Source organism: Topomyia yanbarensis, chromosome 3 (assembly GCF_030247195.1).
Source record: "Topomyia yanbarensis strain Yona2022 chromosome 3, ASM3024719v1, whole genome shotgun sequence".
Classification (NCBI taxonomy): Eukaryota; Metazoa; Arthropoda; class Insecta; order Diptera; family Culicidae; genus Topomyia; species Topomyia yanbarensis.
The window spans coordinates 288,202,143-288,229,477 of record NC_080672.1 but is presented as its reverse complement, the minus strand read 5'-3'; the positions used below and the strand labels follow the sequence as shown (position 1 = coordinate 288,229,477).

General features: G+C 35.1%; 1 protein-coding gene across 4 annotated transcripts in view; it reads right to left on the bottom strand.

The window, feature by feature from the left end:
- LOC131693979 (proton-coupled zinc antiporter SLC30A1-like) overlaps positions 1-27,335 on the bottom strand; it is a 79,044-nt gene that overhangs the window by 22,931 nt on the left and 28,778 nt on the right. For all 4 annotated transcript variants that reach the window (XM_058982297.1, XM_058982298.1, XM_058982295.1 and 1 more), the window contains 3 exons: positions 26,579-26,710; positions 26,127-26,514; positions 25,928-26,055 (listed from right to left, as the gene is read on the bottom strand). In XM_058982297.1, coding sequence (XP_058838280.1) covers positions 25,928-26,055; positions 26,127-26,514; positions 26,579-26,710 — 648 coding nt within the window. The remainder of the gene's footprint in view (positions 1-25,927; positions 26,056-26,126; positions 26,515-26,578; positions 26,711-27,335) is intronic.

Genomic DNA, 27,335 nt, shown 5'->3' with positions numbered 1-27,335 from the left:
CGGGATGATTCAGCGATTCAAACGAAGTTAATGAGGGAGAACGAACGTTAGTGTTTATTTCTATCATACCTTTATATGCATACAATTCAAGGATAGGAATAAGATTCTGTAAGATTGCTATGCCCGAAATAGTGGTAATAGAGCACAAAATCATCTACTCAGTATGTGTGTATGTGTCTGTGCATGTAGTTATGTCTCAGTCTGTATCTTGGTAGTCCAACTGACTTTAGCTGTCCTTGCGGAATTGAGCGAAATAATCTATACTTATGTCGTCATCTCCCATTCTTGTTCAATGACTCTCTTTATTCTTTTAAAGATCAAATCTGAGCTAAATGTGTACAATATAGGACTCTATTCGTAAAATATTTTCTATTTATATATTGGTTTTAGTCGCTTTTTGGAGTACTGGGGAGTTTAGACGGGAATAAATTCAATGTACGTTCATCAATCTGATAAATTATCATATTCTTCGATATCAACAAGATTTTAATAAACATCAGTAGGACGACATCTTGGTCACGACAGGACTTAGTTTCGGTATTTATATGTTTTTGTGTGGTTAAATCTACACTAGTATCACTACCATCCGCGGAAACATAGTTGCTAATTCTTCTTTAAGAATACTTGCTATTCTGTTCAATGTATTTTTTTTCTCTCAGTTCTTAGGATTATTCTTTCTTCTTTGACTATATACTCATCTACGATTACTATTGACAGTGTTCCGATATCTGTCAGTACTCAGATAATTCATCTTTTCATAATCTGTTTTCCGGAATAAAGTTTTAGAATTTTACTCTACTAGTGTATAATTCTCAAATATCTGTATAACTCTTGTATAATGTTAGTCGTTTATAATCTGTTACCAATATACGTTATCTATTTCATTCTATATTGTTTCATTCTGTTAATTTTACCCCAAATATATCTTCTGCTTCTATATATTTTAAAATAAATAAATTTAAATTTATTTTAGATGTTTTCATCAATCATTATTCCACATCCAATTACCTAACGAAATTTTTAATCGATATGATTTCACAGTTACTCACTCTTATTTTCTCAATTTTTAAGGGTTTTTTTTCTCTCTAAAATGGGTTTACTGTGCGAAGATTTTCCTGTTGCATTACATTTTTCCGATTTTTATTCGAAAACTATATGTTTTTGATACCAATAATAATTATTATTGAAAGAAGAGATCACAGAAAAAGTGATCAAAATATATCATGTATTGCTCGGAACAGTTAAAATATGCATTAGATTCAACTTAACAATATAGGTACAATATAGATAGATAAAACCCGTAGGTAGAATTCATATTTTAAAAAAATATTAGAATACTGAATCGTAACAACTTAACCACCCATCTTGCTATGTATGTTACTGTGAGTTTCCTATAAAGTTATAACGAATAAGTATACCGCTATTTCAAATTAATTGTTTAGTCATTGCATTATAATATAATTGAAATAGCAATCTAAAAACTCCTATTTAAAACCATAGCATACCAACGGACTCTTAAACTACGTTATTGGCGGTTATGATTAAATCAGTACTCACATCTGGCCTGTCTCTTCTTCTTTTACATGCTTCTATCCTCTTAAGTTTACTGCCGTTAAACCAGTTTAGCTACTATAAACAAGTTGATTGAATGTCCTGTTTGAAATAGGTGCACCTAAAGACCCTAGTCCAGTGGTACAGGAGGTACGACACCAACTGTCGTACGATCGAGACCCGAGAACAAAGAATTGTCAGTAGAACCGTTGTGCCTCACCCGCTGATGGCATGCGATGGTGTTTGCGGCAAAGGTTAGGAGATTACTGTTGAAAACAACTTTGCTGAAGACGCCTAGCCCTCCGCTTCAATACTTTTACTGTTACAATTTGAGGTTAGTAGCGGATCGCTTTAAGGTCTGTTCTTAACTAAAACCTTTTAAAAGTCATTCCTAGAAGTTGGTATATACAGGAAATATATTCGCATTATCAAATTAGATTTAATGCTGAAAGCAGTGATTAATTAGTCACAGCCAAAGAGTGTTGTCAATAGTATCTTTAGTACATTTAATGACGTTTCATAGCCCTTTGTTATGAAACTTTAGTTTAGTGATTAATATCCCTCATATTAGTATTTCTGGTAACAATTGTCTAACAAATGGAATGGGCTAACGTAATCGTAATTGTATTTTCATCGAAAACTGGCTGTTCATTTGTTGACCGTTCAAGTGACAATGAAGCGTTATGTTCCCCCTTCAAAAAGTTGTACTTGTTATTACAAATAATTTTTCACATTTTCTACATGTATGCACGAAATTTAACAAACTATAGGCATTAAAACATAGTTTTTGAGACCATCTACGAACAATGAGTTATTCAACTACGAAATTATTGAATATATAGATTTAACATCTTCAATCAAGTTGATTGCAAAGGCATGCTCTTTAACCATTGCTTATGACAATATTAGGTGATCTACAACATTGTAGAAATAAATCACTGGAAAACAGTGGCGTAGCCAGGGGGGGTTTTGGGGGTTAAACCCCCCCCCCCCAAACCAAAATTAATTGGATTGAAAAAAAATTGATGCTGACGAATTTAATTTAATATTCCACAAAATATTTTTGGAAAAATATTCTCTGATCACTACATTGAGAACTGTGTTTAAAGCATCATGAGAACTTTTGGAAAATTGTGGGAAGGGGATCTTGTAACTTATCTCTTAGCCAAAATCCCATAGTTGTCAAATTACTTCAATGTAAAATAAAATAACTGTCTGAATTATCATGAGCTCATTTTTGGAAAGATGCTTCAAAATATGGATTGGAGACAATTTTTCAAATGGGAATCTAAATTTGAATAGGTTGATTGCATATAAAACATAAGCTTGTTTACCGAAAACTTACATACATTTCAACATTTGCTGAAAATATATTTTTTTAGATTGTGTAGAGTTTGGACAACAATTCAATATGGTTAACAACAAGAATAACATTTCAGAAACTAGTTGAAAGCTGATGTAATTTTGTTTCTAGCAGGTCAGGATCGGTTTTGTGAGCATTGGATTTTTGTTGTATTATCAACTATATGAATAGCCTCTTAGCAGGATGCAATGAATGGCGTACTAAAATTTTCTGTGCTACGTACTAGTACTGCAAGTTGTGAGGTTGACTAATGAAGAAAAGTAAAATTAATGCTCGATAAATTTTTAACGGTCACGATCACATTCATACATTGTAACATAAGTAACATTGAAGAATTTCAAAACGTAAAACTGTTCATCTGCTGATAGAATAATTTTGACGGTTAATCCTCCTAGAAGTAATTATAGACAAGAATTACTCTTCAACCAAATTTGGGTCGAGACTTAATATCTCCAGCAAAGTTTTCGAAAGTGCTATTTCAAACAACATTGTCAAAGACATAAATATCCCACATATTTAGAGTATCGAAATATAGTAGTAGAAAACCTTTACAACAAGCTATTCTGAAATTACTGTATTTGATAAATCTCTTCTGCGGTAATTAAATAATAAATTCACATTGCGTTCAAGGTGCCTTTGAAGCTTACAAAAAAATAAGGGAACTGGATTTAAAACAAATAATTCCCAGATATTAAAAGGACTCAAAAACACGAAGAGTGATTCCATTTTCGGCGCTAGCTTAGTCCGCCCACCAAGTTAGTGTCGGATTCTGATGAGATGAAGTCGAAACGCAAGTTTCAGTTCCATCCATCCATAATTTAGTTATAGGTTTTGTGTTCTCAACTCGCAATGATTGTTTCAAACAATTTTATCCGTAGCGCAGAAAAAAATAGTTCTCACCTAAATTTTTCTTAACTAAGAAGAAATATAGCAGGCCCAGTCCATTTAAATCCCTATATGTTGAATTCATGTAGCCTTCATATTTTCAACAAAATTGTTTGAAATGACATTATCAAAAACTTTGCTGAAGGCCCATGTCTCTTAATATTTTTGAAAAATTAATTCACCATAATTACCTCTATGAGAGCTAATCACTAAAATTTCTATATCAAAGCAGGCGCTGTTTTATGTTGATAACTTCCCGAAGTTGTCAAACCTTCAAAGTCAAGGATTATTATATTAGGTGATCTTGAACGTTGAAAATTTTTTAGATCATATATCCCACTTTAAAAGATCGCAATTTTTGACTTCATTGACATATTATACAAGAAAATAATGTATAGAGGTTTGAAAACTGTTCCATGTTGATCCTTCTTGTTTGTAGACTGGAATGACATCTGTTAGACTACTTATGTTTTTGAGTTTTCAATAATTTATCAAACTCATATTAAATTTTAGCATTTTTTCAAAAAATTTGCGATTTTCATCAAAACCCCCTCCAAACCAAATTTCTGGCTACGCCACTGCGGGAAAAGGCTTGAAACGTTGGTATCATGCTCGTGGAATATTTAAACTTTCTGTTTGGACGTGATCATTCCCCACGTTTTTACCAAAAAGCAAAGCAAGCCTGTAATTATCCTGTACGCCATATAATGATAGCAGAGTCTGTCGAAATAGAAGGTCGAGTTCAGCAACGTAGACTGAAAACAAAAATTCATATATTCCAATAAGACCTTACTGAAAACAGAGATTTGGAACATTCGATCAACTTGTTTATATCCTTATGTTTAACAATAGATACAAAACCTGTGTTTCTTTTTCATGCGTTAGTCAGTCATTTTAAACATTATTCTCGGAACAATTAATTTATTAGTTCCCTAAACCTCTTTCTCTCGTTGTATGCATCATTCCTACGCTCTGAATGACTTTTATCTGAAGCCTTTCAATTTTCACGATACTAGCAAATTTTCAGAGCTTAAACCTAACTGCAAAAAGCGACTGATTCATTGTTTCCAGGATTAAATTTTTGGAAATTTGGTTTCAAGAATGTAAACTATTAAAGGAAATCGTCTGTTGCTCTCGAGAACATGGCTTAGTGATCACATGCACCGATGGTGTAGACGTATTTTGAAAGCAATAAATATAGAAAGTCCAAAATATCTGGCGAGAATGTTCTTAGACAGACGTCATTCAATAAAAAGCTCAAAGTTTATTCTGAAAAAAAAGTAAAATAATTGGTCGAGGGGTTCAGAGCAACTTTTTATTTAAAAGTTGTTTTTTAATGAAAACTTGTGCACATATGTTCCACTTGATATAGTATTTTAGATTTTCAAATAGTACTGAAATAAGAATTTGAGAGACAATTTTATTGTCTAAAACTTTCTCAAAAACTACAATCCGATTTAAAATCTTGCGAAGAAGTTATTAAGATTTCATGAATGTTTTTAGTTTCGTGTAGGGCCTAGTGGTGAAATAGTTAATTTCAATTAAACAAGGTGCGAGCTGACGAGGAAGGAAGGTAATTCAAGATTACATCCGCCATCCTCTAGAAAAGTCGAAGAAATTGAAAAAAAAGAAACGAATACATGATAGAAAACAGTTTCTGTTGGTAATATTAACGAAGAGTTTTTAATTCATCCATTGTACTGATTTGTTGGGTTAGGCCGAGCAATAGCGGTAAAACGCAGAATCAAACATCACTGTTTGCCCTCTTTTGACACCAATATGATCAAGTGTTTGAAGTTAAAACCGATCTTGGTATCATTTTTATCAGTGCACTGCAACGCATTTGCCTTTTGAATGACAAGCAAACTGCTTTCTACAATTTTAATAAATTCCCCTGAATAATTTTCGATCAATTCCTAGCATTAGACAAAGTTTTAGACAGCAAAATTGTTTGCTAGATTCACACATTTAGTAATATTTCATACAAAAACCAATTAACTAAAAACAGACCCCCGACCGATTGCATTACTTTTGAACACAAATGAAAGGGGAATGTCGTTATCCTGAAGTTTTAGATACAGATTTTGTTCGAATAAAGCTGCGGCTAAAAACATGGTGATTATTGATATGCTTCATACTTTATCAGCCTGCATCTGTGCTACCACGGTTCAGTCGGGAAACTGCACATCAGAGATCAATTGTGCTAATTCAGATTTTGTTGTTCAAAAAAAAAAACGAGACGTCTAAATTGGAACATGTTATGTTGAAAAACAATTACGAATGGGATCCGATCTGATTTTCATGACTTGAAATGTACTATTTCTCCCAAGACAATCGATTTTGCAAACATTTCAGATTTGAAACCTCCCGCAAATATAAATAAATATCGAAAGGCCTGCAGTTTTTTTTCCCTTCATAGCTCTAACCTAACTGCGAACAGAAACTGATTCATTGTCACCTGGCTGTGTTTTACACAAAATTGCCTTAAATACGCAAAACGAAATAATTCACAAACCACATAGTCTACATTTGATTTTTTTTTCTGGCAACTGCTTCATAAAGATTCGGACAACTCAACGTAGAAGCTGTCTACTAGTGGATGATACAGATTCGCTAGTATTCGTAGGCGCTTTCTGATGTCACTCTAGTTCGGCAACACTACTCACACGGCGTCCTTTCTGGCCCGGATGCTGTTGCACGTAAACCGCTCCATCTACTGTGTAAACAGCGTGCAGCAAGCCATCTCGTTTTTTCTTCAACGCTGCACTTTTCAGCTTCTGGTTCAACTTGGTCAGCGATTCGTTGATGTAGATTCGCCGATCCGTTGGTAGGCCTAGATCGGACATGCGGATGGTACGCTTCTTCAGGTATGCCCGATAGAACGTATCCCTTATAGTCTTGAAGATAAATTCGATAATGATAATGGGATGCTCTTGGCCGTTGTCGGCCTCTTCCTGCCGTTTACTATTAGATCCTGTTTCGTTACTGTTCTTGTTGTTGTTATTATTACTGATGGTGCTAGTGACAGTGTTGTGCGTTGATTCAGTCTTATCATGTGTGCGGTCGGTTCGTTTGCGACGTACATCCACCAGAGGAATATTGGCCTCTTCATAACCTAACACCAAGCATATTTGGCGAAAATATATCTTCAGGTTTTCACCTTTTCGGTACGGAACGCCCGCCAGTTCCAAAACATTGTTGCAAACTGCACGGTCCGTCGTGTCGATGTTCAGCTGCACGTCGAGCCGGATCTGATCGACACGCCTGCTCAGCCTATCAATCTTCTGATGCATGTCGGCTTTAATCTTTACTACGCTATCCAACAGTTTGTCTAACTTTTCCTCCAACAATGGACCACGTGAATTGTTGCAAAATTTCATTACGGGCTCATTTTGTGCGGTCGCCTCCCTGGAAGCATTAACAGTAGCAGTCAGAGGGAGACAGACTGCTGTGACGGCGACATCGTTGTTGTCAATAGAAACCTCCCTGTTTTCGTCTTCCACCCTAACCCCATCATGCCGGGCAGACGATGATTGCTGCAGTGGACTAGGCGTTTTACTATCATCTAATGTTATATCATCGTTTTCATTGTAAATACAGCTTTCAGTCTTTTCTTTCTCGTTAACAAAAGTGTTATTGCTGTTAGTGTGATCATCGTTTTGCGGACCAGTCTCTGCTAGCGCTATCGTAATCAGCTTTTCGGCCATAGTGGAAAACTCCTGCGTTGCAGTATTGAGTGATGCAACTGCCTGGTGCATTCCGTCTGGGTCGCATTTTTCCAACAAATTATGACTGCTGCAAATGGCGCTTGGTGATAATTTAGAATTGCTTGTTTTCTGCTGCGTACTCGAGGATACCAGTACCGCTACAAAATCCTTTAGCAGACGGTCGTCGCATTCCTCCAACCGACTAGGTGGGAAATTTGCATTGCCGGCCCGGGTACGGTTTCCTGTTTTTTGCACTGTCTGCACTGCAGTCGCACTAACTGACGGCGACGAGACTAAATTCACAGCCATGGATCCCCACTTTTCAAAGTTTTTGCTGGCACTCTTTCTTTTGAAAACACTGAACTGCACGCTTATATTCTTAAATTCTATAATATATTGCTCAAACGATTAACCTCTGTCCTATGCTTAACCAGTCTTTAAAACTCTATCAGCTCTGGGAAAATGAAAATTTTCTTTTCTGAACGATGCAGGCAGTGAGAAGCTATTGCACACAATGACGAGCTGTAGAAAAAGAAAGCTTTTCCGTGCCGGAATTTGCTGCGTCCACCATCCCATGCGCAACTTCCCAAAAACCCACCCTTGTGGTGCATACATATATTACAGTCATCCCTCTTGCAGTACTAAAGCCGGTAGTAGGCTCATCAAATATTTGACAAAAAAAAATAAATGTCGATTCTTATTTTTTCGAGTGTCCAACAAGTTATTGTAGAGATAGATCGATGTTTAAATAAATATCAACAGACTTCCCTGACTGCGAGCAAATAAATAAACAATGTGGTAGAAGATGTATAGAAGCTGTACCTGAGTAGACATAAAGCGATTAATCGAACACTGTCATACAATTCGTTTCAAATTTGTAATCTGCAATTATTACGAACAGTTCAGCTCATTTGTTCTATTGATGATTATTCAACTTATTCGAAGAGTCCTATTCTGGGGACCTATTCCCACAGTCACCTTACCAAGTGCCATTGTGTAAATTTTCTTAACGTCACCCAGTGGACGTAACAGTGAGCATAATGTAACATAATTATATAATTGAAACTTTAACAACAACTTCAACATACATCTCTTATGAAGCAACGAAACAAACTCATAACATTTGTGGAAGCAATTGTTGAAAGTAGCTCCGATAAAATCCAATATTCGTTCTAGCTACATAAATACATAATATCATGTTAATTTTTATTGCTGGCTACCTACCATTCATATGTCAGTTTCAATAATCCTATGGAAATACTTTTCAATACAATATATTGTACCTTTTCGATCATTGTTCAATTTTTTAAATAAATAAGCAAATGGTCAATGGTCATCTTAACGTAGTTTTACACGCATTAATTCAACCAGCGACCATGAAGATATATCCACCTATCTCAATAGAGGAAATTTTACCATCCTAAAAAATCTTCGACTGAGTCGGTATCAAACCCACCTGCCTTCGGTGGACGCTAAATGTCCCGTATCATAGTGCCAGCAGCCAGCAGAAGTTTCCAAAGAAAATCATGTACCATGTTACAGGAAAGAAGTCTGTGTATTGATGTATCTCAGACTGCAACAACAACAATAGAATGTAAACAAAAAAACGAACTTTCCTCTTTCCTGGTTCTGGTATAGGCATGCGCACATGTTACAGCCGGTATTCGGCGCATGTTCTTTGGGGAGCCGACGGATACTGTCTAGTAGTTATTTCCGCGCTCTGCTATTCGAACACAGTATATCCTTTTTAATCCGCTATTGCAGGACTAGATAACTGTCAGCACTACAATAAGGCGACGAGAAAGACACGTGGAAATGCCGGATTAACGTGAACCAGATCCAAGATTGGCAAATAAGTGGAAACATACGCGATACACAATGTTACATTGTTATTCTAAAAAGGGGTTCATAATTTCACCAGGTAGTACGTACCCGCCCAAACCCGATTTTCAACAAAGAAATTCAACCGTATTTTTATATTAATTCTTCAAATGTGCTAAAGAGATTTTTGTAAACAAATTTATTTAGCTCATTATTACGCTGCCGAGTTGAATTTCACGAAAAATACACTTGAATCAACATCTTTACCCTTAGTAGAATCAATTTCAAATATTTTCTGGGTAGAAAATATAACAAATTTAGAGAAATCAGCAAAACAAAACTTATTTTATAAATCTTATTAGCCCTATTCAAAAGTGGATATGGATTTGGCCCTGAATAGTAGGAGAGCCCGAAGCTAGTTGGTAATGTACTCATTATTGATCTCTTTGACTATCGTGCACTTTCCAAAAATATAACCGTGATTGTAATAGATTATAACAACGTAAATAACACAAAATCATTTATTACGTTCCAAAACACGTTATAACTTCTACAAAGTGCTTGTTAGTTTACAAAAAGTGATGCAACATTCGAGCATGTATTTCGCACTACATGAGATAAAAAACAAGACACAGCGCATTTGTCAAATAAAATGGAGAAAAGGGGACACCACCAACGCACCCCTACTACTCACTAGCCCCGGGCTATCATAATATTAGTTTAGCTTTCGGTATAAATCTTTACCGACGTAGCAAATAAAGTTTAATAGCACGCTACAAGTGCAATCTGAGTTTTAAGAAGCTCTCAAAGAGGCGCCTTAAAACCTCAATTATTACTTAGGCATTCATGTGGTACAATTTTTCTAAATTTAAAAATATAATTTATTATTTTTTAAATAATCCCGTGTACATATATACATGATAAAAATTCTCTTTAATCAAACTGATCAATAATTTTTTTGGTAACTGCAAACATTTTGGTCAATAAAGCCACAAAAATCTAGATTATTTCGACATAGATCTTTCATTACGGCTTAAATCGCAAATGTAAACAAACTGCGTTTTCGCTATTATGGCATTATGCGACTAAAATACTACAAGATTTAGGTGAAAACTATTAAAAATGGTTTATAGATCTATTTTTAATTAAAGAAAACAAAACGGCGAAACATACATTTTCTTCGAGATTTCGATTAAGGCCCTTCTTCTCATATGGAATATAAAGGCTAATCTAACATTTTTGACAAACCAGAGGCGAATGCTTATTATTCACAAAATTATTCTGTAAACGGTGGTTATATTATATAAACGATACTTAATATCCACTGTGATCTTGTCTACTTCGTGGTTCTTGCACATAAATATTAAAAAATTTCGATATTTTCATGAAATTTGAAACAAAAAAAGGCGGGCGCTTTCATTTGCATTGGGTTTCTATGCGCCTATTTGCTGAGCCCTATTAAAAAATATCCTGTCAAGCTCGCCTATTTACCCAGCCCTACCCAGCAAGAGAGTCAGTTTAGCCCATTTACCGCACCCTTCTGAAAATCATGTTCACGGTTTAGCCCTCTCGCAAATGGCGATTGCTGAAGGGCGAAATCACGACGGGAATGCAAATTGGGCGTAACCATTCTTTTAGTTTCTACCCACTAAAAACACATAGCCATCAAATTCTTTGTTATATTGTTATAAGATTTAACCAAAGATGCTTTATGAAAAAATACATGGTCATAAAGTAAATTATAACTACAATAAAAGCTGCATTTAGAAATGCATCGTCGAATATTGAAACTCATTTCCATTTGAGTACATTGCGACATAGGCCCTAATGAAAGATCAGTGTCGATTTATTTGATGGTTAATTTCGACTATTTTCCCCAAAAAATCGGTAAAAGTCGCATATATCTTACTCATGCACTCGTCTTTCTTTCTGGATGTCGTAAAGTTTAATTGTGAAATCGCAATAATTCTCTTTCCGGATCAAAGATTACTGATCATAATTCCCCCAAAATTTAACAAGAAGATTTACAACAAAAAGACTTCAAAACCGGTCGAGTAATATCACAAAAAGTGATAAATGTTTCCCCGTTTATGACTAATTTCCAATTCAAAATCTATTAATAGTCCCGTTAACTCGATACACACTCACTTATGGGACGAAGTTTTGTATGGAAAATGGGAAAAGCAAGCTTATCTCAATCAGATATTTACGGAAAGGGGTTAAATTTGATAATAAAATTGAAAAAAATGGACAGCAACTTAAAAAAGTGTGTTGTTTTCGACATGCCGATAAATGACAAAACAGACGCATGGAAGCGATTTTGTCCTTTGTAGATTAGGTTCTGACTTTGAAATCATGGCGACTTTGCAGATACCTGAATGCAATAAAGGGTGTCCCACATCATTTATAGAAAATAACCCATTAGGTATTTTCTCTTGAAAATTTGGGTAGAAGTAGTTTGGAGTGTATTTTTTATCGCTGTCAGTTTTTCGAAAACTGGAAAAAGGGCGTCACTAGAAAAGCAACGTCGCGAATTGATTTTGTGCAAGCACCTGGAATATCCTCAACTCTCTCATCGGGACATCTGAAAACAACTCGGAATCGTGCAGTCAACGGCGAGCCGTGTAATTAAAGTACTACTTACACATATCCGGTTCGTTTCAGTGCCGGTTCAGTACCAATATTCTTTCATGCAATACGAACATTTGCACTTGTCCGGCACGGCACCGTCCCGCACAAGTGTGAATGCTAGCATTTAAATTAGGCTTAAAAGTTACTACCAAACTCTGAGCATCGCATGGAAGGAAAAAATGAGGTCAGAATGGATGTTCTATTAGTGATCAGGATCACAAGTGTGTAAAGAAAGCGTTTAAGCTAAATCCCAATGCTTCGATCAGAAATGTGACCAAAAAGATGAATCTGTCCAAGTTTTTTATTCAGAGAGCCAAGGACCGTACAAAGTGCAGAACCCACGTAACAATTGAAGTTTTATACCATGCTACAAGTGCAATCTAAGTTTTATGAGTAGCTATAATACTACCATAAAACCTCAATTGTTACTAGGCTAGGCTTCAAATCGTTACGAACGGAAAAATACGGTGGGAAATAGAGCTTCCATCCTAGGAATTTGTTTCCAAGAAATCCTGGGATTTTCGGATTTCCCAGGATTACCGAATGTTCATGTTTTCATGCCAAAATGGATGATTTCGCCGACCGTTGCCCCATTTCCTTAGTAGCATTTGATCTGATCATTTAACAGCACTTTTTCATTACTATAGCTAGATCTTCTATAGAAAGGTTTGCAAACAATTTTTTTTTCGAGAGTTGTCCTACTGGAGCTGCAGAGCTAGATTCTCGGAAGGGCTCCCCGTCAGAATCACATACTACAATTTGCAGACTAGACAGGCAATGTCGCCCACTAAAACACTGCATTAGGCCAATTGTAGCGAGCCGTGATTCTGAATGTGATATTCATTGTACGGTTCAGGTATGTGCGGGCGTAGGGACTCGCGATCGCGTGTATAATCGCGAAGAGCTCGAGCATTTGTACGTTAACGTGTTCGATCGCGTGTGCGTTTGTATGTCGCGTGTGCTAACGTGTATCAAACTTCGCGTGTATGTATTCCATTCTATAACCGTGTGCCTTTCGCATATTCGCGTGTGTTCTTGGATAATCGCGCGCGGACCGTGAATCTAATACTTTATTTTTTGGTGTACTGTTAAGATGCTAAAAGAGTGTGAGATCCTGCATATCACTAGAGTGCCCGGTGACGTCGCCATGGAACGCGTTGTCTAGTGGATATTTGCTTTATTTTTTGATTGGTAATAATGGTTTCAGGACGTGACAGATTCATGAGCGCGCGAAAACGGACGTTTGTAGGTTCGTGTTTGAGACGGCGTTTGAAACTTCGTGAGTGCTAATACGTTCTCCTTATTACCGGGATGTTACCAAGTTTGCGAGATCGCGAACGTAGGTGTTCGTATGCTAACGTGTTTGTCACGTGTGCTCGCGTTCATGTGACTTCGCGTGTACAAGACTGGATTTTGTAACCGTGTGGCATTTCCTATGTACGCGTGCGTTCTTGGATGGTCACGCGGACCTTCATTCTGACAGTTTTTGGTGCACAATTCACGTTCTGACAGGGAGTAAGTTACCCCATATCACTAGAGTCCTCGGTCATGTCGCCATGTAACGTGGTATAATTTTGATTTTATAATGATGTAGCGTGTATTCTTGTTTGATCGCGCGCGGACCGTGAATCTTACGCTTAATTTTTAGTGTATGGTACAGATGGTAGTCTGTTTCCCTATGGAGAAACTTGAGTTCCAGGCCATGTCACCATGGAACGTGTTTAGTGAATATGAGCGTCACTTTTTTGATTGGTTCAACTGAAGGCATTAGTCCAGACTGGTAAAGCTTTCGGACGTGACCGTTTCATGATCGCGCGAGTGGTGGGTTAATGTTTGAGACCGCGTTTGGAAGTTTAAAGATGCTACGTTTACTTAACTAACGGGGTGTTTTCATGTAGGTGAAATCGCGGGCGTATATGTGGATTACTGCAACTGCATGGTCGCACCCGTGGCCAGGCCTGTGTTATCGCGTAGGCCACGAGCGTTTGTACCTATATGAGTACAGATAGCATATAGTAAAGATATACTAATAAAAGGAATCATGACATGCCGAATAAAGAAAAAAGATGCAAAGAGCTTGACTAGAAGTGTATAAATTGAACAATACTATTTTGGTATACATAAATAATGAAAAAAGCAAACTAATAGATGCACAAAAGAAACAGGCCAATGAAGTAGAATAGAAAAACACATGTAACATGCAATCAAACTCGTCTAAATGCAGCAAATGTTGTATGTATATTTATCATTAACGACAATTGCATGCTGTTAGACTTTCATCATGCTATGCTGACCGGGAATGAATGACTCACGTGCGTCGGTAAATTTATTTTACCCTAATTTATCCAGTCCGACTTTCCCCAATGAATAGAGCCAAATGCTCAGATTGATCAAAAGAAGTATTAGCCACTATTCTATCATATACGTCAGTTCTGCATCCATTCCCTGACCTAACTGTCACAAATACTCAGACGAATACATACATAGATACACATACGACTAGCACATAACAGTTGTACACTAGTACGAAAAACTGCGATTATCACAAAGCTACAACTAATAGGTTTCTACTTATTCTACTTTATTAAATTAATTTAATTATTAAAATAATTCAATTTAATTCAATTATTAAATTAGTTTAATTAGTATATGCACGATGACGAAGTCGACCGATAAATGGACACATAATGACTCCCTCCGTGAGCCCCGTCCACGAATACCACCAATAGAACAATATTTGCAAACATGGCACACAGCAAAAGTCAATCTACGTCGATCCGCCAGTCGGCCACGCCACCGCGCATAGACCAGTGGTTTAGCGTTGGAATGCGCTGGTGCAGAGTATGAAAAGACATATAACATAAAAAAGACGCATAAGCCCTCTCGGTCTCCTCGATGCACCACTGTCGAGGCGTAATGCAATACCCATCTTAAAGTAATTGATGCTTGATGATGTTTGCAATACCGTCAAACCCGTAAACCTTAGGGAGGGAAAGGTTTGCAAACAAAATTTAGTTATAAAAATGGAGTTGATTTCTTAAAAAAATCGATTAGTTCTTGTTTCAAAAATTTGGATGGTTTGTAGAGATATCGTGCCTGATCTAAATGCTATTCAAAATAAGGAAAGTTGCTAGAGCGTCCTCGGAAATATTTGGTTGGTTCATCGAATCCATATTTATCTAATGTATTGTACTGGAGCTGTAATATCAATTTTGTAATGAATTATGCATACAATTTCGCATGCCGGAACAATTGAATCATTTTATTCAAGATATATATATATATATATATATATATATATATATATATATATATATATATATATATATATATATATATATATATATATATATATATATATATATATATATATATATATATATATATATATATATATATATATATATATATATATATATATATATATATATATATATATATATATATATATATATATATATATATATATATATATATATATATATATATATATATATATATATATATATATATATATATATATATATATATATATATATATATATATATATATATATATATATATATATATATATATATATATATATATATATATATATATATATATATATATATATATATATATATATATACCAAAATTATCTTGAAGAACAATATATACGCGAACGGAGGTCTTAGTGGAATGTATGTAATGTTTCAAAGATTTTCTTCCATTTAATTCCACTACGTTTTTATAGTTAGATGCACTTGCACTTCACTATTTAACAGATACCGGTATTTCGATTACTACTAGTAATCTTCTTCAGTGTTTGTATCAGTCTATACAAACACTGAAGAAGATTACAAGTAGTAATCGAAATACCGGTATCTGTTAAATAGTGAAGTGCAAGTGCATCTAACTATAAACACATAGTGGAATTAAATGGAAGAAAATCTTTGAAACATTATCTTGAAGAAGTTGATGTCATTTAAACTTAGTGACGAGTTATCAAATGGTTCAATAAAGTGTTGTTTACCAAATGAATATCTTCTGACAAATGTTTTAGAACGGATCATGCACTCAATCGAGTTTGGAAACTTTTCGATTATTTTTTTTTGTTTTCTAAGCAAAAAAATCCACTTTTATTTTCTTTTATGTCTGGGATTTCTCAGGAAATTTCTTATTTACCGAATCCCACGAAGCTGAAACCTGCTGCGATCTATGGTCGTGTCTGACTGGCGCTGGTGTTGATCACAAAATAATTTGGGGATCATCAAAAGTTGTACATTGAAGGATGATTCGTTACTCACAGGCATTACAATCTATTGATTCTTTATGAAATTTGAGCTTGTCTTAGATCAATAACGAAACTACAAATCTCTTTTTTTGTATTTTTTCTTGATAAGCCTTCATGTTTTATTTTTTTCGAGGCGAAAGAACAAACTTTTTCTACAAGCTAATGATCGTTTCGCAGTCTACGAGACTTTTTTACTTGTTATATTTATCTTATTCTACAAAAACAAAAAAGCATGTTAAAAATATAAATTGCATAACAAAACATTTTTTTACCCTCCCCTAGGTTGACGGGTTTGACGGTATTGCAAACATCATCAGGCATATTTATGCAGCAGTTTTAAAGAACCTCTGACAGACAAGTGCTTTAAGATGGTTATTGCATTGCACCTTGATAGTGCTGCATCAAGGAAACCGAGAGCGGTTATGGGCCTTTTTATGTTTTGTGTTTCTTAATACTCTGCGCCAGCCCAAACTACACGGGTCAACCATTAACCTGTGCACGCTGGCTTCGCTGCCTAACGGATCACCGTGTATTGCCTTTTTCTGTGGGCTGTGTTTGCAGATATTGTTTAATAGGTTAATAGCAGTAATTGAGGATACAGCTCGCAATGAGAGTCTTTGTGTGTCGATTTACGGTCACCGTGCACAGACTAATTAAAAAAAATGTAATAGTAGAAGCCTATTAGCGGTTGTGTTATAATAATAGGGATCTTTAGGGGTGTGCGGGTCAGTGATGCAAATTTTCATTTTCAAATGCCAACTTTCAGTTCAATTCACTTCAACCGTGACTCAAATTCAAAGCCTCCCCTAATCATTCACTTTCAAGTTGACGGGATGTTCATGGCTATACCGTGCATCTTCATTTTATTGATTAAATCATTGATGCTTTTTCATTCACCAATCAATGATGTCATCTGCTCTGTAGAGGCCAGTTTAGATTAAATGTTGACTGCGGGTTATGGCATTTACTAATGTAGATTAGTACTGTGAGTTATATCTCAATTCTTTTTTTTTTATTTCTAAGACCGAAACGATTAAAAAAACAGTTTTAGATTGTCTCCTTTTAGGACAATAACACATCCAAACCCATGCGAATCGCACGACTCTATAGGTTCCCTTATCAGATCTACCATAGTTTACACACGAAACTTGAGATTGCAAGCCACTAGCAGATTGCAAAAGTGCTAGATCATGCTGTGTGGGGTACTGTCCTGGCTAACAATAAGGCGAACGAGATATTTGCAGATACGTCATTTAGTAGGACAACTGTCAGATTGTTGGCTGAATTTAATTTGCTTTTTTTAAATTTAAAGCACAGAAAAGAATAATTAAGGTTTAAAAATAATATGAGTGTATTCATAAGGACACCCACTATCAATACATATGAAAAAACCGACATATTTTTTCCAAATTAAAGATCCCTATTGTACGTTTTAGTATCAGTATGCAATTGTTATGTGCTAGTCTTATGTCTACATATGCATGTGTTCGTCTGAGTATTTGTGACAACTGGGTCAGGGAATGGACGCAAAACTGGTGTCTATAATAGATTAGTGGGCAACCCTTCCTAGGATTCGTTGGTCACTTTTTACCAATGTTTAATTCGTGCATTTTATTCTATTCATTCGGTAAGATCGGATTGGATTAATTATGGTACGATTAATTTACCGACGCACGTGAATCATCAATTCCCGGTCAGCACTAATACTAATACAAGAAATTGCTTATTCTCTCTCATTTCGAGCTTCGCGATAACACACACCTGGTCACAAATGCAAACATGCAATTGCAATCATTCACACATACTTACGCCCGCGATCTCGCCAACACTAAAACACCCCGGTAATTAGGCGAACGTTTTAGCGCTTATAGATTTACAAACGCAATCTCATGAATCGGTCACGTCCGGAAGTCTCTACCCTCGATCCTAGCAGCCTGGACGCATGGCATCAGTTGAACCAATAAAAAAATGACGCTCATATTCCTAGACAACACGTCCCATGGCGACATGACTGGAAACTCTAATGAAATGGGAGATCTCTAGCTCTTCTAGCATTTGAACCATACATTTAAAATTAAGCACCAGACTCACGGTCCGCGCGCGATCATTTAATAATACGCGAATGGCCACACGTTTATAAAAAATTATAATACACGCTAGCACATGCGACAAAAACTTTAATATACAAACGTTCGAGTCCTTCGTAATAAGCCACGGACACCGGCGCTGGCGATCTCGAGTACAGGTTAACACCCCAGTGACTAAGTGAACGTTCTAGCACATATAATCGCAATCTCATATCCATTAAACAAAAATCGATTTTTTACACGCGAAGTCACATACACGCGACAAACACATACAAATGCTTAAGCCTTTCGCGATCATCCACGCAACTTACACTCGCGATCTCGCAAATATGATAACATATGATCGTCTCGGCCATTATAAATTTTCAAACTCGGTCTCAAGCAGGGTTGTTAACGTTGAATTCAACTTTACCGCCGATAAAGATGAATTCAGCGCCATTATCGGCGTTGAATTTGGCGTTGATTTTATTGTCATCGTCAACGCACTGCGTTGAATTCAACTTTAGCGTTATCGTAAATTTTCGCGTTGATTTCTGTTTTCGTCCTTTTTCGTCAGAGATATTATATAGTGTATTCATAAGAAGTTTAATTTTATATTCAGCAGTGTTTATAGAAAAAGATATAATTATATTTGAAATAAAAATTCTGAGGTTAGTTTCTGAAGCATTTGACGAATTTCGCACTAAATCGTATACAGAGTTGGCAGCACCCTCTCAGATTTTAATGAAACCTCTGTACATGAAGACTTTATCACGAAAAGCCACTTTGCATATTTAGTTTTTCCATAAATGATCTAGACTCTTTTTTTTGAAAAGGGTCAAACTTTTTTTTACCAATTTTTTTTCGAATGGCTATAGTCTAAAAATTACAAATCCTACAAAAAAATGTTGCAGGAGTGATTTTGAAGGAAAAAAAGTTATTTGAAAAAAAACTTTTCCTTGTCCAAACTGATTTTTTGCAGTGTATTTTTATCGAAAACTAAACCAGAGTCGGAAAGAAGAAAAATGGCTAGGCTACGTCGTACTGGAGAATTACGGTGATTTCATTCCTTTATTATAACTTTATTAATTGATTTATTATTCTACCATGTAAATGTTTTTAATTATTCTTTTATAATTTGCTTTGCAATCGACAAGTGTATCAATAACTTTGGTGGATTTTCCTCCGAACAAACATATATATTAGTGTCGTTCGCTCGTGGTTTTACAAAATCCAGCTACTGTTACACCAACTAATGTAAAGAGTGTGAACTATTTAATTCGGTTTACCCATACATACTAACAGTTAGTGTAGGGCAATGTATTAGATTCTATACAGGTGTGGCAATGCTGTTTGCTCTCTTGCTCGATTTGTGTAAAATTATGACGTAATAATTCCGAATTCCCATATACTTTCTTCGACTTTTCAGTTACTGGTGCATTCAAATGTGACGTTCGCCCACACGTGTTTAATATAGTACATTGATGATTGTGAGCTTACATAGCACAAACTGGGTTTGTTACGATTGGCGCTTGTTTCACGATGTTCGAAATGTGTACAGCTAATATTATCATTTTTATTATTTAACATTTTCGTAGGCACTGATCGATATTTTCCCACTCGCTAGATGATAGAAGTCTTTTCTTGTTGCCCTGACATTGCCTTTACATTTCTTCTTTTAATGCGAGTAATGGAGTAATTTATTTTATAGCTCCCTGATTTACCTGTTTCAGCTGTATATTATATTATATTATATTATATTATATTATATTATATTATATTATATTATATTATATTATATTATATTATATTATATTATATTATATTATATTATATTATATTATATTATATTATATTATATTATATTATATTATATTATATTATATTATATTATATTATATTATATTATATTATATTATATTATATTATATTATATTATATTATATTATATTATATTATATTATATTATATTATATTATATTATATTATATTATATTATATTATATTATATTATATTATATTATATTATATTATATTATATTATATTATATTATATTATATTATATTATATTATATTATATTATATTATATTATATTATATTATATTATATTATATTATATTATATTATATTATATTATATTATATTATATTATATTATATTATATTATATTATATTATGTTATATTGTATTATATTATATTATATTATATTATGTTATATTATATTATATTATGTTATATTATATTATATTGTATTATATTGTATTATATTATATTAGATTATATTCAGGCATTACATTTATCCTCACGTGGAGAGGATAAGCAACGTTTTCCACTTGAAGCAAGGAGAGAATACCTTATACCTATTCAGTGTCTATCGTTAACATAGCATGCGTGTATTTTTTCCTATATTGTTGAAGGAACGATTCTAATTTTGCTCTCTTTAGTTTATCGCTTCCTTATGGACTTTGATCTTACCCTCCTTCCGTAAAAGATGATTATTCTTTATCATCAGTCTAGAGTTGACGATAAAGTCAGTAATGCGCGGTATTGTGGACTAGCTAACGAATTGAATTTTTTTAGCTCATCTGATAGTACCAAGGCTTTGCTTATCTTTGCATATTATAATGTCATTTTCGATGGCTGTGCACCGGAGTAGTTTGCCAATGGAAACTGTAGTGTTATTCACTTCTGCTCAAAAGTGCACAAGAAGTACAAAACCAGTGCGCGTAACTACATGGGTACCCATTAACTCAAACTTATTGAAAGGGTCCCATGTGCGAATGAGAGCCTCTCTTTGTTTACTTTCTCTTCCGCTAATAAAACGGTCGCATTTGCGTTTGCTGCTTAGCTCTTTGCACAATATGCTAGTCGAAATTATAAAACTTTCAATATGTACTGGAACATCATTGGAAAGATTAATGGGTTTGATTTGAGAATGATAGATAGTTTTGATGAAAACTTACTTCACTACTTGCATTTTCTAGTATTTGCACGTTGTTGTATTAAATAAGTGCTATTCTTATCGTTCTTCTTGTCTGCATTCTTGCTTTATTTCTATTAGTTATCATAAAAACTACGCGCGATTGTCGTCGGTTGTATGTTCGCCGTGCAAAGTCGGTTGTTTCTGGTACTTAGGCGATGCTTATATTTTGCTCATGATGCACTCCAGTTAGCATAACAACGCGTGCCAATGGCTATTGCGTGACGTCTTCGTCGAGAAAGAAAACAATACATAGTTATCGTCTCGTTGCATATAATAAAACCAAAGTTTTAACGCTATAAATAATATTTATAGTGCGCAATAATCAATTACATATGTTTTCGATATCAACAAATGGCTCAAGATGATAAAAGTAATCGCTTTGTATTATATTGTATTATTCGGATGACGCGTTTCGAGGGAGTAAAGAAACAAGCAATAATTACATCGTTCACGTACCGTTTTATTCAAATAAACATAAGCAACACTCTCGACGGCCGGCAGTCCGGAGTTGAAGTTGCATTTCTAACAAACCAAGCATTTCTGAATTAATTCAACAAACGATAAATCTATTATAAATTCTCGGCAGCCGGCTGCCCAGAGCAATAAACACATGATAATACTTCTGAGAGTTGCATAGATTGTATCACTTATCAAGGTGAATCCAAATTTATGCAACTTTTTACCCCATCCCACTAACAAAAACTCCTTCCCGTGACAAAAGTGGAGATGCAGAGGTATACACGGTCTCCATAACAACGTTTGTTACACTAACATTCCTTTCCTTCCCCGATGACTGTAAGGACGTGGCCGGCGCTGTTATTGGCATTTCAAAGTATAGAACTCTCGAAACGTGCACATTGAGGATGGATAGCTACTCCCAGGCTCCATTCGTTGATTCACTGTGCAATTTAGCCTGTTCGGGCCAATCACGGAGTAGCAACTACGAATTGTGCGGTCATCATGCTCATGGTCATGCTCATGTATTTTTATCGAAAACTAAACCAATGAAAGTCATAATCTTCTCAGAATCCAATAAAACTCAGTTTGCGAGAAGATATTGTCTAATTTAGCAGCTAAGTATATACTAAGAAGTAATAATGGAATATTTGTTTAATGACATGAACTCTTTTCAATGGGATTCTCGATTAATAAAAATATATATTTTTATTATTCAAGAATTCCATTGAAAATAGTTCATGTTATTAAACAAATATTATATTATTACTTCATTTGTTGTACTGTTCAGTGGATATGTAGCAGAAATTTAATTTTGTGATATTTTTATCCGTTTGTTCCACCGCCCAGTTATATAACTCTCGGGAAGTTATGGTATTTCCATAGTCGCGAGCAAGACTGGCTCTTTTTGACTTTCGATTGAGAGTGCCACCAATGGCACCACAGGATCCTTTTCCATGAGATGTTGCAAAAATTGCATTCTGCGCTTAATTCATACCTTGACTAGAATCTACACAAGCTTGCGAAGTTTTTCTTATTTTTGTATTGTACTGCTGCTCCATCAGACAAAACATAAATTTTAGAAAAGTTTGTCAATCGTTTCATGAAATTTATCATTTTTGAGATGAAAAGTCTTCCAGTCTACCAGTATTTCAGTCTTCCAGACTTCATTCAAGTTTGTTATGAATTTATACCAAATTCGTTACTGATACCTTTTGCATGTATCAGGCAACTAGCAATTGGGAAATCGGATTCTGTTCTGATTATGACTTTCATTGGTTTAGTTTTAGATAAAAATACACTGCAAAAAATTAGTTTGGACAAGGAAAACTTTTTTCAAATGCCTTTTTTTCTTCAAAGTGCCCAACTTGAATTTTTGACGTAGAGAACAAACTTTCATCCAAATCAAAGACGGGTTTTTTAATCGACTTTAAATTTTTATAATCGATTTTTTTCAGTGTAGGAGTCGATTAAGAATTTGTTTCAATATTTTTATTCAAAAATTTGACTAATTTTGTGAAAATCACTCCTACAACATTTTTCATAGGATTTGTCAATTTTAGACATAACCATTTGAAGAAAAATGGTAAAAACAGTTTGACCCTTTCCAAAAGACAATCTAGATCATTTTTGGTAAAACAAAGTATGCAAAGTGGTTTTTTGTGACAAAGTTCTCATGTACAGAAAGTTTCATTCAAATCTGAGGGGGTGCCTCCAACATTTGGTCGAGTTGGCGCGAAATTCGTCAATTTCTAAATTTCTCTAACTCTTGTTTTACTTGACTATTTTATGAGCTTGTAGTAACAACTTTTTGGAGTGTATATATTGCATGTTTTATAGAATACTAGCTAATACCCATCGCGCGTTGCTGCAACTTTCAACGAAATAGGAGAAAAACAATTTGTTCCGAAGCCTTTTTCGCGACTTTCGGAGGATTAAAAGAGAAATCAACGCAAAATTTCCGATAACGTTAACGTTACATTCATCGATGTACGTTGACGATGATCGATGAAATCAACGCAAAAATCAACGCCATTGAATTTAACGGAAAAAATATCGATTCAACGATATCGCGTTAAAACGATAACGTTGAATCCATCGGGTTAACAACCCTGGTCTCAAGCGTAAACCTACAAACTCCATCCTCCGTACCAGAAGTCTAGGTCCATGCCTTCAATTGGACCAATTAAAAATAGCGCTTTTAAATCCATCTGACAAAACATTCCATGGCGACTTGACCGGGAACTCTAGCGATATAGGGTAATTCACTCCCTGTCAGAATCTGAACCGTAAACCGAAAACTTAATATCAGAATGACGGCCCGCGTGACCATCCAAGACCACACGCGATTATGTGAACGGCCACACAGTAACAACATCGAATTTATACATGGGAAGTCATATGCGCTCAAGCACATGCGACAGAAACGTTACATACGAACGCTTATCCACGCACATCTACGCTTACGATCGCGCCAACTTTATAACACCCCGACACGGTGTCTTTAGTAGAACAATATTTAAACAAAAAAAATCAGTATCGCTGAAATACTCAACAATCGCATGCTTAGATACTCCTCTTTCATCTGAGACCAAATTTGAAATGTTTCATGGGGGGTCTAGAATATTTCTTTAACATTTTGATGATTATTTTTGAAGTTTCAATGAATAGTTCTCTAAAGATATCTCACTTTTAGGGGGATGAATTATTAGACATTCAGTATCACAAGGAAATGCTTGTTACGTTAATAACACTAGTTTACAGCATTTCTGAACTCAATAAGCTGGTGGTCATTTTCAATGTAAAATCGTGTGATGAATCCGAAAATGAAGTCTAAAAATTACGAAAAACAGTTTTCGAATTACAGTAAAAAATGAATTTCACCTTTAAAATAAAAAGTACGTTTAGTAAAATCCAAATATTTTCAGTTGTAGTGCATCGAAATGAAATACTATTATGTTGAATTAAAGGTAATTGAATGCACTTTCGGTCGTTTGAACATTTTGTTTACTACTGGTTTTGACGTAATTTACGAGTTTATTGAACTTTTTCTTAATTTTTCCTTATTTTTTAAGAAAAATGAGCGTTTAGTCTACATTTTGGGCAAGATAAAGCAACTATATTTTTATGGCGAATGAAAGCCAGCTCATGACCGATGAAATTAAACTATTATTAATTTAAATCGGATGAAAATTGTGTGAAAGTTATTAAATTTTTTTGTAGAATGGGATTTTTTAGGTTTCTCTGGGTCAATTTATTGAACCGTTTCGATTCTAATTTTTCCTATGGCTTGCTTCATAATATATGAGGAATACGCTGTCAGAATTCTGTTAAACGAGTAAATTATTGTTATCAGTAGTCGATAACCATTTCGCTAACCGAGGTCGAATACTACCCCGGATTAAATTCTCTCAGCCCTTCGCGATCACAAAGTCCCTACACCCGCACATATCTGAACAATAAAATGAATTTCACATTCAGAATCACGGCCCGCTGCAATTGGCCTTATGTGTTTTAGTCGGTGACATTTCCCCGTCTGCACTTGTAGTGAGTGATTCTGACGAGGAGCCCTTCCGAGAACCTAGCTCTACAGGTCCAGTAGGGCACCCGAAAAAAACATTTTTTTATTTTTTTATATTTTGTCAACAAAAATCTAGAGAAAAGAAAAAATGGATTTCGAAAAGCACTTTGATTTTTTGAACATTTTGATTTGGAATGGAATTTAGAATCATATTCAATAAAAAAATGCCCAAAAAAGGTTTCTTGAACCTTAAATAGGGCACAATTTCACGAATTATTTTTTTTGTGGAGTAAAATTCCAAATATATCGACCACTATCGCATTTTGGAAGATTTTTTGTTAAATGCATTTTGATTTGAAATGACATTTAGAATTATATTCTGTAATAAAACTACAGTGTTATCTGACAATTAGTATGAAATTTAAAAAAAAAAACATGTATAAAGATCGTTATAAAAACGTTTTCATTGAGAAGTTCTCCATCGGGCAATTACAATACACTTTTTGCTTTTCGCTTTAGATTTAGTTGTACAAAAGCAAGTTATTCGATTGACCCTATGGACACATTTTACGACAAGGCAGCTAAATGTTATTTAACAGAGACAGCATCCGAAGTCTTTTTTTGTAAAATTAAGGACATTTTTGCAAATATTACTGGTACTTACCTTAATCGTATTATTATTTTGGCAACACGTTGCTTTAATGCAGCTAGCTTCGTCGGTAGTTGGGCAATCTAGCGCACAACAATCTTGCGTGGCACTGCCATTCAGGCTGTTTGAAAAACCGTCAGAACCTACATAAATAAAATGCATATTTCAAATTATCGAACATCAAGAAGTATGAAACGTTCGCCCAAACACTCACCCGAATAGCTTTTAATGGTCTCAATTTCCACAAACTCCGGTTGAATCGTCGTCGAGTGGATGCCTTCATTGTGGAAAAACTCCTTCACTTTTTCGGCAATCTTCATATACTCGGACAGATTCCTACAGCGAATGTGAGCCGAAGCGATGATCCGATCACCAGCCAGTTGCCAGACGTGAAACTCGTGCACAGCTAAAACACCGTCCACCTTCTCCAGCAGACGGCGCTGGATTGCATCAACCTGTATGTGGGTGGGAACCGTCTGCAGTAAAATCAACGCTGAATCACGTAGCAAAGGCCACACTGAATTCAAAATCAATACGACCAGAAGAATCGACAGGGCTGGATCCATGTACAGTTTGTACTCCCAATCGGTAAAACGGACGACCTGGTTGGATGGAAGGAGAAGTTGTGAGATTCTGTGTTTACTGCACGCATTTACCAGTACTTACAAGTGCACTAATTATCACAATCACACTGCCGAGAGCGTCGCTCATCACATGTAGGAACGCGCCATGCATGTTCATCTGGGAATCGTGAGAGTGTCCGTGATGGGATGTCCTTTTCTCTATGGAATTGCCATTCTAGAAAGGTTCGAAAGCAGTAAATTGTATACATGATGCAGTCGATTTTTTTGCCAATGGTTCAATCAAATCTTCCAACTCTTTTGAACTTAATGCTTTATCTGAAAGTACAACTCCTAGAGAATATTTTCCCAATTTTTTATAGAGATCCGACAAATAGATGAAATGTTACAGCGCTTCCAAGCGCGCTTCGTCTACCAAGAGCAGCGGTAACTTGAAATTTTAAACTCGATTATCTCAAAATGTCGTTTTTCCAAAATTAGTCTTGCCGTGATTACGGTTGGCGAAAAATCACTCAACCGATTTTCTTCAATTTTTTTTTCAATTTGATCGTAAATAATTTTGCTCCTACCTTAACGATTCCTTTTTCATGCATAAATTTTTGTTTTGAAGATGAGAATTTTTTAATACAATTTTTAAAGTTTAAAAAAGCGATTTATTAGGAAAAACGTTCCCGAATACAGGAAAAATTATTCAACTAATCGTTAAGGTGCGAGGTACGAGGAATACAAATACTAATGGAATTTCTTGAGTTTTGGGATTTTAGTTGATCTGTTGGCATACAATCGTGATAACCGCAAGCCTTTTAAATAAAAAAACTGTTTCTGGGAAAAAAGCCATAACT